Raw genomic sequence first — 12,196 nt, 5'->3', positions numbered from 1 at the left:
ACATCAGCACCCTTCCCTACAAATCAAACAAAACAGTCATCACACCATCCACCCTTCAAACACAAAAACAAAGAATCCAAGATACTAAACCACAAAATCTACCGAAATAGATCGATACTGAGAGAGAGAAGGAACCATTTTTATCAGGGACAGATTAAGAGAGATGATGGTGGCACCATAGTTGGTGACATTCACACGTTTGGTTCCATTGTTGAGTTGGAGTAGGACTCATGGTTTTTGTTGTCTCTTTTCTGACCTGGGATTTTGCAACGTTGCAAGACAAGATCACTGTAAGAAATAATAGGTTATACATGGCATGTTATAATTTTTTTCAACCAAGCTGTGGATAGTCTTTTCTTATTTGACCGAAGAAGAAAATTTAACCGCCTGAGTTTGATTAAATTACCATCACACTATTAACCCAAATCAACACCGATTAATTCAATGCCCTTGTTGCAATTATACTAAATAGATAATGATGAACCTGAGCCTCCAGTGTGGCAAATTCTAGCTAATTCACTTAGCAATCATCTAGACCTGTAAAAGAAAGAAGTCCCTTCTACAAGTAAGGGAGTATACGTATTACTGTTCAAGTTGTAAAGGAGATCGATGCATGTCATGGGCACGTTGGTTTTTTTGTCCATATCAGACCGACAAAACAGCCGGTAGCTATAGTTCATAGGGATCTTCCAGGCCTCCGTAAAAGCTCTTCTGCAGAGCATACGGGTTGTCGCCTATAGTTACATCAAATCTTGTTTCTACGTTGTTGTGTGACCTTGACATTTGATTTACGAGCATTTATCGTAGATGCATGCATGATTTGTTCCCTAGCTAGTAGGTGGGCATGGCCACCTCCCATCGACTCACCCCCCTCGCTTGGATATCCGTTTCCTCGTCTAAATGATACAAAAAATCTAAGATAATCCAAGTCAATCTGTCTAGCTGATGAACTTAAACTTCAATCGATCGAGTTGATCCCATAGATCTTATAACTGTGTGATAAAACGTCCAAAGAGTTACCCTAGTTAACTTTTCCAGATTGATCAGTTATTTGTACCTTATAATTAGCCATCCACTCCTTTGGGTTTGAGAGGAGGAGGCGAGTTTCCAGCTAGATGTTCATCATATGGTTCTGGACATGTTTCCCACGGAAACCCTTATGGACGAGGCCATTCTATTGCTAGGGGTGTCGATTAACTCTCCCATTCAAGAAAAATCATCATACATAGATAGATATTATTGTGGTATTGCTGAAAATTAAGGTTTTTGTAGGTTATATATTAAAATGATCCTGTTGAAAGTATGATAAAATTAAATTGTTTGGGTTATTTTGGTAGTTTTGGGTATGAATTTAATTAATTAAATACTACTAAATGAATAATAAACTGGCTTTCTTCTCTCTTTTTTTGTTTTCCATTTTCAAACATTTTACCTTATATAGGAAATACAAAATCACCACTTTCCATTACAAAGTGAGTGTAAGAAATTTATTAACATGAAAAAACCTTTTTCTTGTAAAAAACTGAAAATCAGATCCTCCTTACCAAATTATTCGTGGCTTTTTTAAGGTATTTCATGCTGTGCATTAAAGTTCCCTTTTTAAAGAAGAAGAAGAAGCAGCCATAGCCTAATTAATGTCTCCCTTTAATTTTTTTTTTAATTCTCCATTTCTTTGTTTGTTCTTTCAAGCATTTTCTTTTAAAGTAAAAATGTAAACTTTTGATTTCTAAATTAGAGATCCAAGGTAAAACTATTAATTTAATTCTAAATAGTTTATTTTTATATAATTCTTTTAAAGTGAAACTGTAAACTTTTGATTTCTAAATTAGAGACACATGGTAAAACTATTAATTTAATTCTAAATAGTTTATTTTTATATAATGTAATTTAATTTATTGCTATGTTTGTGTTAATAACATAAAATAGATTTTTATTAATGATAATAATATGAATTATTATCGGGAATTGGTTTATATATAATTGGTAACTTGATTATTATAATTGGTAACTTTGATTATATACTAATATGAAAAATCTTTAAAGATCTATTAATATTAGTCCATTAAAAAGAAAAAACTCTTGAATAAACAATATACTTAATGTTAGATTCTCACCATTGTTTTTTATTTGAGAAGGCATGGACCATTCCATTCAACATCTTTCTTTAGTACAAGGGGCCACGATGAGGATAACAAAATAAAAAGCAATTTCAAACAATGGAAAAAATAAATAATACCACAAATATTCACAACATCCCACGTCATCAAATCTAAGTCACATCCGTATGACACGTTCTCATCCGTTAGATCATCATCATCATCCATTAAACAATCCTAACCATCCATCCATTCTCTCTCCTAAACCAAAAATAAAGAAAAGAAAAAAAAAAAAAAAAAAAACCCTTGTGGTATATCCTTTTTAGCATTATAGATCAAGAAATAGTGATTTCTTACAAGATTCTGAAACAAAGCAGTTGTTGTTGTTAGAGTTCCTTTTGTGGGGACTCACTTATTTCAGTTCAGTGAAGAGCGTGGACTTTAAAGTTTCAAACTTTTTCTCTATTTTGTTGGGAATTTAATGGCAACTGAGGAGATTAGTAAGCCTCCATCACTCCCTCCTTACCCTGAGGTACTTAACTTCACGCTCTATTTTCCTTTCTATACAAAAAAAGGGGGGGAAAGTTTCTGTCTTTTTACTGTGCTTGTTGATCTTTAGTTCTGAATAGCGTAGCTTACTTCGCTGTGCTTCTTCTTATTTTTTTTTAGATTTTTTTGGTTTTGGTGCTTGAAATGGAGAAAATGGTCTCTGAGGAAGATGATAAAGACCCTTTTTTTATTTGATTTAGATTTCCTTATTAAGATTGAGCTTGTGTTTTTTAGCTTTTTTTTTTTTTTTTTTGCTTCCAGTCCTGCTTTAATTTTTCTGGGAAATTCAGTTTTCTTTAAATCATCATTTGCATTTGGTTATGATTAAAGAGTTTTGTTTTGGTTTTGGATTTCACTGACTTGGTTATGCCATTTAAAAATCAAAGCTTGAATTGGTTTTTTTCCCTCTTTTTAGGCTTGGTTTTTGTTGACTCAGTTCATGCTAAATTTTGGGTTATTGAAATAGAAGAGTGGTGTTTTTTTTTTTTTCTTCTTTTTAAAAGTATATTCAAGAAACCTATTTCCTTGAAATCCCCTGTTCATATATATGTTAAGGGAAAAAAATAAATTCGACTGTATTTAGCATGTTTTTCTTTTTTAATATGCAGAAACTCTGAGAAGTACTTTTTCTAATTTCTGCTTGTTAAAAAAAAACACACTGTTTCACCTTGGTGTTATTGAGATGAATTTTGACAGCCTCTGAAGCATCATGGTTAAATCTCCAGCGTTATGTGCTTAAATATTTATTAAGAAGGTTGGGACTTTTTGAAAAAATTAAGATAAAGCCATTTTCATGCAATCCTCATCTTACATTTTCCTTATCACAGTTCAGATTAAATGCATTTGGATTTCGTTATATTAACCGCTAGTATTCTGTGCTTCTATTTTCCAAGCAAAGGGAAAAGGGATTTGTGTATCTTTGGTTTACATTTTTCTCTTAGTTTTTAGCACTTCTAGTTCTAGTTCTTGTATTTATTGAAAGAAAATGTTACATAAAAAATCAAAAGGAAACTTCTGAGTTCATAATTGATTGCATAGTTCTCAAAAATAAGCCTTCCACTTTCACCGTGTTGGTGGCATGTATTCTTTTTGGTCCTTTTGCAAGGAATTGATTTTTGTAATTTTGATGGCTCTTTTCCTATTGCTCTCAGATGATTTGGTCAGCCATTGTAGCATTGAATGAGACAGGTGGCTCTAACAAGACATCAATATCGAAATACATTGAATCAAAATACGGGAACTTGCCGGCTGGCCACACAGCTCTCCTCGCACACCATCTCAATCGAATGACAGATACTGGAGAGTTAATGTTTTGGAAAAACAACTACATGAAGCCAGATCCCAATGCTCCTCCAAGGCGTGGTCGTGGTAGGCCCCCAAAGCCCAAGGATCCACTTGCACCACCTGCAGACCTGGCCCCCGCCAGACCGAGGGGTCGTCCACCTAAGGATCCAAATGCACCACCAAAGCCAGTGAAGCCGAAGGCTACCACTGCGGGAAGTGGAAGGCCAAGAGGGAGGCCACGCAAGATGGCACGACCCACCGGAGGAATAACTGGAACACCTACAGCTGCCTCAGCAGTTCCAATGATAACAGGTAGTGGAAGGCCAAGGGGTCGGCCTCCAAAGGTGAAGGCTGCTGCTATGACTGAAGTGAGTGTTCAGAATTAGGCATCTCCTTCCAGTAGTGGTAATAACAATTGATGGACTATGTTGTTTCTACATATCCGTAGAATTGGGCAGTTGTGTGTGTTCTTTGTTGTTAACAGTGGTGTGTGTTTCTGTGCGTGTAACTACGTTTGTATAATTGGATGATTTTAGCTGTTATTATTAAGCTTTCTTGGTTTGTTGTAGTTTTCGTAGAGAATGATGTTCGTAACTGCATGTTTTTCTTAATGCTAATCTGCTTGTCCCTTGACTGAGAAAACCATTACATAGTCTTCTGTTTTCTCTGTTTGAAAACAAGTAGACTGTTGTCCAAAATTGTTAGTCAATTCAGACCGATTGAGACTTTAGGACGATGTACTGAAATTTCAAAACCGGCAACATGGTTTGACAACGTTATCTGTTGCTGCAAGAATGAAGCACGTTCCTTCATTTTTTTTCAGTTTTGAAAATTGCTGACTAGATGTTACATGTTTCTTCTTCGAGATGTGGAAATTGGGTATTATTTGGTTGAAATATTATTTACCTGTCGAATTTATGAAAAATTGCAGTTTTAGTTCAAAATTTTAGACATCCACTAACATATAACATCATTGCTAAAAAAATTAATAAAAATTATCTAATTATTAACAGGGTTGCTATTAGATTTTATTTAATAACTAAAATACCCTAAGCATGTACAGGCTTATCCTTCTCTCTTTTCTCATAACCCTAGCTGCATCCATGTTAATTCTATTTGTTTTGTTAATTCTGTTTGTTTAGGTAAGTGTTTTGATTTTTTAATTAAAATGAAATATTTCAATGTGTTTTGTTTTTTTAATTGAAATAAAATATTTTAATTTTAAAGTATTTTAGCATGTCATTTCGTGATTGTGTGTGTGTATATATAAAAAAAAAATTAAATTAAAGATAAATTAATTATAAATTATGCAATACAAATATAATTTTAAATAAATATAATTTTAAATTTTAAAATATTTCTAGTCATTATTAAATAGATTTTTAATTTAAAATAATTTAACTTAAACAAAATATCAAAATATTATGAAAGTAAAATGTTTTAATATAAATATTTTGAATATAAAGTTAAGTCAATGTTATCAAGACTAATAGAATTTAAAACATCTCTTATTTTGCTTAAATTTCTACAAAGTATAAACATAAAAAAATAATATGAATATAAACCATATATATATAAGTGATAAATCTAATTTTAAAAAAATAATATCATTTTTATTGAAAATAGTAATGAAAAAAAATCTTTTATATTTAGATGATTTAATTAATTAAATTAAAACGAGTTCAATTTGATTTAATGATTTTTCAATATCAAAATAAAAATTAGGAATAAAACCGGAATATTTCAATTGAAATTTAACTAAAAAATCCAGAATAAATAGAGATTTAAAATAAAATGAAAATTATTTTACTTTTTGAATTGACATAAAATATTCCATCCATTGCAGAGAAAACAGAATAAAATTGATAACCTTCTTTTAAGAACATCGAATTATTGGAACAATATTTAATCTATTACGGATTACAACTTAACAAGCTCAGATCTCTAGATCTTAAACCAAAAAAAATATAAACCCAGATTAAATTGAGTTTAAATAATTAATTTTGCAGGGGTGATTAGGTGACCAAAAATTGCACTTGTGTGGATTTGTTGGTGTGGCAGTTGGTTGGTGATTTGGGTTTTGATGATGAAAGCAGTGAGAAGTTGAGGATGAATTTGGGGATTTGTTACTTTCCTAAAGATATAGAATCGAACCCAGAAAGCCCAGTAGAATACAAAAAAGTAGTGGTTGTTGTTTGGTTGATTTTTCAATTTAATAAATAGGAGTGTAATTAGGTTTTTTTTATTTAAAAAAAATTCAGGATATAAACTATAATTTTTCAAAATTTGATAAATAAATATAATTTTAACTGAATTATAGAATGATAGAAGTAATTTTTTTAACAAAAAAATAATTCATAAATTTCCTTCCGCTTTCTAAATTTGCAAGCTTTACTTGAGGGGTAAAAGAATTTTTTTCACGTGAAAAATTAATTTTTGTGAGATTTTTTAGGCAATATTAATCTTTCACTATTTTTAGCTTAGTGTATTGATTGATTGAATTACTTTTAAAAATAAAATTTAATATATTTTTTTCAAAGATCTACTTGATTTTTTCACTTTTAAAAGTGAAATTTTAATATATCCCTTCCAAAAATATACTTGTTTTTTTCTTTTTACATGCATAGTAAAAATACTAAATTTTTCTTGATATCAGATTTTATTTAACTTCTTCTTAAAGTTATTTTTATTTTTTATTTTATTTTTTAATATTATATTAGTTGAAAAGTCTACCACCACTAAATATGAGTTTAGATTCCGTTACTAATAGTTAATTTTATAACTTATAAAATTAATGAAAATATATCCAAACTAGTTAAGAGATTAATGTTAATCAAGTGTGTATATATATATATAGACACACACATGCACAAACGCTGTAGCATGGTCAAATATGCTCTTAGTCCAAGGAGTTAAAATTCTTGTTATGGGGGCCACCTGATGTCTCGTATGGAGGCAAGAAAAGGTATAATACGATACTTTTATTTGTGTCGAAAGCACCAAGCTATCATTTGTGGGTTGGATTAGTTAGGACCCCTCAATCTCTAAAAGCTTCCATGATCAATCACTAGGGCAAATGAAAGCAAACCTAGGTAGCCTTCTCTTACATTTTGCAGGTCAATAACGAGGTCCATTTATAGAACACGGGCCATGAGAGAGTGGGATGCCTATATCTTTGCTGTAGTTTGTGTGGAGGAAAAGCTGGGAGAGTTCATTAGCAATAAAAAGCAATAGCGTTGCAGTTCCACCTCCTGGAGCAAAGCAATTTTCTCCAACCGACGGTGCTTTTAATTGCAGTTGCGGTTGCTCTACCAAACACGTAGCATGCCTCAAAGTGGAGTTCAAAAAGTAGTTACGATTGCGAAGGACATATTTGCATACCATCTACAAGCAGTGGCAACTGCCATGACCAGATCAGAATGGCTCCATAGTGCCAGCCAGTCAGTACTCTTCGGTGGAAATCGAAGGCAACATTCAAGCAGTATACCTGAACTTTTCTTATGATGATGAAAAGGAATGGGCTATTGCAAAGGAGGGATATTGTTCCTCTGTTACCAAAAAGAAATTTATAATAGCTCGTATTCTCAACACAAGAAGAAGAGGGATAAAGCTGTTACATTTTCTCTGAGCCAAACTGTACAGGAGCTGCTTTATGTACATACAACACAGCAACAGCTACTTGTAGGGGAGGGGTGACAGTGAAGAACATGCATTGCCATGCATTGTCCTCGCCAATCTAATCCAAGGGGCTTCACTTCCTGACAAAATTTAAATATTAATTCCAGAGTCTAGCTTCTTCAATAATCATCATGCTTCATTCCAAGCACGGGTCCTGCAACGGCGATGGAATTGGCAACTACAATTCCTCTACTTGGACCGAAAATCCACAATGACACCGCTTTGTCCTTGTTGAGGTCTGCTCATCAAAACTCTGATCCTCTACCAAAAACACATGCTCATGGTCATCTGTTAGAGTCATTGATGGAGCATTTAACTTACGATCCTTTGAATCTTTCTGGTGTCCTGGAGGTTGTGTACTACCAACATGCACATCCGGCTGGTTATTTGTATTTTCGACATTGCTTGGCATTTGAGGCAACAAACCATTCCCGTACGAGTTGTTCAGCCTTTGTCTGGTTATGATTGATGAAAGAAGTTGATACCACCTAGAAATAGCTTGCGCTTCATTTCTTTTCTTCTCTTCAGCATCTCTTCTCTCTTCTTCTTCAGCATATGCCTGGAGAGAGAGAAACAAAAGATGTGCCTATCAGTTGGAAGACACCAGGACCATCTTGAAAGGAAGTCAGAAAGCGTGAATAAAAGAAGAAAAAAAGAAAAACTTTGCATGCAGATGTATGAAGGATACTGAAGAAACAGAAAAACAATTTCAAATAGGTGTAGAAAAAGTTCAAGCACCATTCAACTTGTTACATCATTTTCCTTCAAAAAATTGAGTCAAGGTAAAGAACTACGTATCTTGGTGTGAAGTGAGAGAGAGATGAGCATCTTAATGGTGAAGTATAAGCAATATTACAAAAAGAGAGGGGAGGGGGGCTTCAAGATCATACTAATCATTAAAAAATCATCACATCATTTCAAACTTCAACAACCACCCACAAGTAGCAAGCTATTTACCTCTAATATTGCATCCTTGAACTCATTGCACACAACAATACCATCAAAGACTGGAACAGATCTACCATTTCTAAATTCAAAACCAACCATGGCAGGTGCATAGTCAATTTCCAGTCTCTTGGCAACATAAAATACCCTTGGCAATCTTAAGTGCACAGTCCCTGGTGGCAGGCATTTCTCAGACCACACATCAACTTGACCTCGTTCATTCTGAATTCAGATTCAAATTGAACAGTCAGTGAAAATATAGTTTCATTTACAAAAGAAGCAGCATCAACCAAATAAGTGTTAACTTCTAAATCTAATTGTTAAATAAACTACAAATGAAATTTTACGTGGCATTTGGAAGCTGTCCTAAGAAGGCTTTGTACATCTGTAAGTCAACCAGCCAAATGATGAAGGTACAGTGTGGAAATATACAATTGAAATGAAGTCATTCTATGTCCTGATAGAATTCTCTGTCACCCCATAGTTGGAGCTTTATAACAATCTAGAAATAAATGAAGAGTGGCTTAAGGGGTTTTTCAGATGATTATTCCATGATAAAATAATAAGTTCTCAAATCCCAATACATCCATTCCTAGAGAAACTTTATACAATCTTTTTAGATTAAAAATTAGATATGATTGCACAAATATTTACTGATCTTCCTGTAAAACATTATATATATTTCTTCAACAAACTTATTCAGTGATAGAATATGAAGATAATCTCTGTACTGCGTAACATGAATGCTGTTATGAAGGAAAGTAACATACTTGCTAGGGAAAATTGTTCAATCTCAATCAATTTGAAAATTTAAGCATGAATTACATTGTTAGGAGAAAAGGAGAATATTAGGAAGTGACCTTTGGAACAATCCCATTTACAGCATGGGGAAGTTGCAAGGGTTCTAGCTGCCACATTCCATAAAGTTCAACAACTCCGGAATCAGTCTCACCATAATCATCATCTTCAGAAAATTGCACTTTCTTAAGCTTTCCAGATTGTTTCACTACCTGTAGGAAATGCGTTATCTATTTGCAGGAATTGTCATAGAAAACTCAACTATCTAATTAAAGAACAGATCTACAATATATAGAAAACTCAACTATCTAATAGAAAAATAGATCTACAGTATACTCCCATTAGGCAAACCAGACCTTAGCTGGAAGTTCCTTTGCTTTAACTTGCATCCCTTCACGCAGCCATCTCTCTTTTGTTCTGAGTGTCTGCACACAAGCACGAGGATAAACAGGGTGTCCAGAACAAAATCCCAGAATAGGACCCTTAGGATGAAGTATTTGACACTTTGTAAGCCATTTTTCAATTGCATATAGCGAGTGATTTTTGTATGCCTGCACAAGGAAAAGGGTTCTATAAAACAAGAATTTGCGAAGAAACCTTTGAGATCATTTAATTGATAGCAATATACCTGCTGATTAGTGGGAAGAGGCTCAGTTAGTGCCCTAGTTTCCAATTCCATATCCTCAATGGTGTTTCTAGTAGCAGCAAAAGAATTCCTGCCTGAAGATTCTACATCGTTCTTCCTCCCAGATTCCTTGGGCAAGTCAACATTGCTTGGAAGTTCATTAGGCATTGGAAGATCAGACAATCCTGATGCTATTACATTTTCATGTTCATTTGAGGCGTTAGCATGGGGCTTTTCCAAATGTGCCATACCTCCAGTTGCTCCTGACTCTAACTCCCTCAGTGGGGCCAATACTGCATCCCACCAATGCGAGTTAACTCTTTGTGATGCTATCTTGTACCACTTCATACAGTACCTGCATTACAATCTTTTTATAATACATATGGCTATAAAGATGACTATTGTTTCAACATCTCTTTAAGCTATTCTGCAAGTATTGCGTTTACTAGCAGGATTTTCAAACCTAGGGTTCAAAAATTGGAGAATATAATAAAATCTTCAGTGAGTCGGAGCATAATTAGTAAGGTGCTTGAAACAAACATTTACATAATTTAAGTGTGCATTCTACTAGTCCTGTTTAGAAGTACAGCACCACGGAAAATCTTGTAGACAATCATTGAAAGGGAAAGAAAAGGAAGAAGACTTTATCTCCCATTGCCATATATCTAGCAAGAAAGCTCTTTTATCTCAAGGAATCAAGGTGTCGTCCCACATGACATGCAATATAAAAAGACCAATATCTCATTGGAGAAAATCAAAAGGTGCATTCATTTGCAAATCATGCTTAAATGTAAAAATGGAGCGCCCTTGGCACTCTAGCTCAAATGGAAAAAAAAAAAAAAAAAAAAAAGGTTGTGCTAGGTCTTACTCTTCACATCTTGCCAAAGAGCATTTCTAAAAACTAATGAATCGAGCAAACATATACAGACTCTAGCAATTGGAAACCGAAAGATCATATTTAATGTTTTGTATGCCTAGACTAAAATGTGATTTTATTTAAAATTACCATATATATATATATATATATATATATATATATAACAAAAGAGATTTCAGAGGATGCAAAACCTGCGAGTCACATCTTTGGCCCCAAGCCCAGCAAAAGCAACTACATATCTCAAAGATGTTTTGCAAGCATCAGCTGCAGCTTCCACCTTCTGCTCTCCATCTACAATATCATGTACAGCATCCACATGCACCCACTTTCCTGTCAGATTTTCTCCACTGCAGTATACTTCTGCCCAATAAAGAGGAGATCCTATTTTTCTGGATCCAAGAGCAGTCGAGATTCCCTGAGAGGAAGATTCTTCATTTGCATTTTTTCTGATTCTTTTAAATGGAGAAGAGACATCAGATGAATTACTATTTGATTCTTTTACATCCAATTCTTTGTTACTTTGAGTTGCAACTGCTGTTGCAGACATGGCCATTTGCAACTGCATCTCAAACTCAAGATCACCTTTCCTCTTTGAACCCTGAGATTTCTTGGTAACACATTCTTCAGAAGTGTTATTTTGTACCTCACATGGAAACACATCTACCATCTTATCTTTTAGTTCAACAGCAGGAGGAGAATCATTAGATTGAATTTTCTTGCTCCTTGAACAGTTATCTTTACTTTTGCATGAAGCCTTGGATGAGGTTTCGGCAACATTTTTTTTCTCACTGCATGAGGGAGATTTAGGAGGTATGAAAACCTCTTTCGGTCTATCCACCATCAGTGTTGAAGTGCTGAATATTCCCCTACGCATTTTACTTGTATCTTGATTCAAGGACTCGTATTTGTCAGCATCAGGTTTTATGGAAGCAACATCAAGGATGGATACAAATCTAAAACAAGTAACCATTACTACAAATATATGCTTTCATAAACAAAAGTATCAAAATTCAAAATCATAACATTCAGTGCTCAAGGGCCTGCAATATAAGATATTTTCCATGTTATCCTGAAATAAAAAAGGCACGCATACAAAACTACAAGAAACCTAAACAGCATAATTTGGTGGCTACCACCAGTTAATTGTCTGAAAAGAGCAGCCTCCAGCAAGTCCACAGATTACAACATGACCAATCCATTAAAAAGAATGAACATTGAATCAGACAGTATAGAGAATATGAACTTTTTTCTTTTAAAACAAAGAGAACAATAAATTTAAAGAGCATAAGGGAGAGGGAGAAAAAAAAACTTTATACATAGAATCTTAAAATTGCACAGCAGGAA

General features: G+C 33.8%; 2 protein-coding genes across 3 annotated transcripts in view; one reads left to right on the top strand and one right to left on the bottom strand.

Moving 5' to 3' along the window:
* The first annotated feature begins 2,391 nt into the window (after positions 1-2,391).
* LOC105112990 (HMG-Y-related protein A-like) lies at positions 2,392-4,546 on the top strand. Its single transcript, XM_011008951.1, has 2 exons — positions 2,392-2,628; positions 3,797-4,546. The coding sequence occupies exons 1-2, from the start codon at positions 2,578-2,580 to the stop codon at positions 4,313-4,315; spliced, it is 570 nt and encodes a 189-aa protein (XP_011007253.1). The 5' UTR covers positions 2,392-2,577; the 3' UTR covers positions 4,316-4,546.
* Positions 4,547-7,451: 2,905 nt separating this feature from the next.
* RAD4 (DNA repair protein Rad4 family) overlaps positions 7,452-12,196 on the bottom strand; it is a 7,677-nt gene continuing 2,932 nt past the window's right edge. For both annotated transcript variants that reach the window (XM_011008949.1, XM_011008950.1), the window contains 6 exons: positions 11,044-11,805; positions 9,979-10,330; positions 9,707-9,901; positions 9,413-9,562; positions 8,565-8,774; positions 7,452-8,166 (listed from right to left, as the gene is read on the bottom strand). In XM_011008949.1, the coding sequence (XP_011007251.1) occupies positions 7,786-8,166; positions 8,565-8,774; positions 9,413-9,562; positions 9,707-9,901; positions 9,979-10,330; positions 11,044-11,805 (2,050 nt within the window). In that variant the 3' untranslated portion in view covers positions 7,452-7,785. The remainder of the gene's footprint in view (positions 8,167-8,564; positions 8,775-9,412; positions 9,563-9,706; positions 9,902-9,978; positions 10,331-11,043; positions 11,806-12,196) is intronic.

The sequence above is a fragment of the Populus euphratica genome, unplaced genomic scaffold, assembly GCF_000495115.2.
Source record: "Populus euphratica unplaced genomic scaffold, PopEup_1.0 scaffold381.1, whole genome shotgun sequence".
NCBI classification, from domain to species: domain Eukaryota; kingdom Viridiplantae; phylum Streptophyta; class Magnoliopsida; order Malpighiales; family Salicaceae; genus Populus; species Populus euphratica.
The sequence above is the reverse complement of the archived record's forward strand: the minus strand, read 5'-3'. Positions and strand labels throughout refer to the sequence as shown.

What these genes read in the sequence shown, in the direction of transcription:
- LOC105112990 (XM_011008951.1), top strand. Translation starts at nt 2,578, where the DNA reads ATGGCAACTGAGGAGATTAGTAAGCCTCCATCACTCCCTCCTTACCCT. An exon ending in CACTCCCTCCTTACCCTGAG is followed by an intron (nt 2,629 to 3,796) that starts GTACTTAACTTC and finishes TATTGCTCTCAG; the next exon opens with ATGATTTGGTCAGCCATTGT.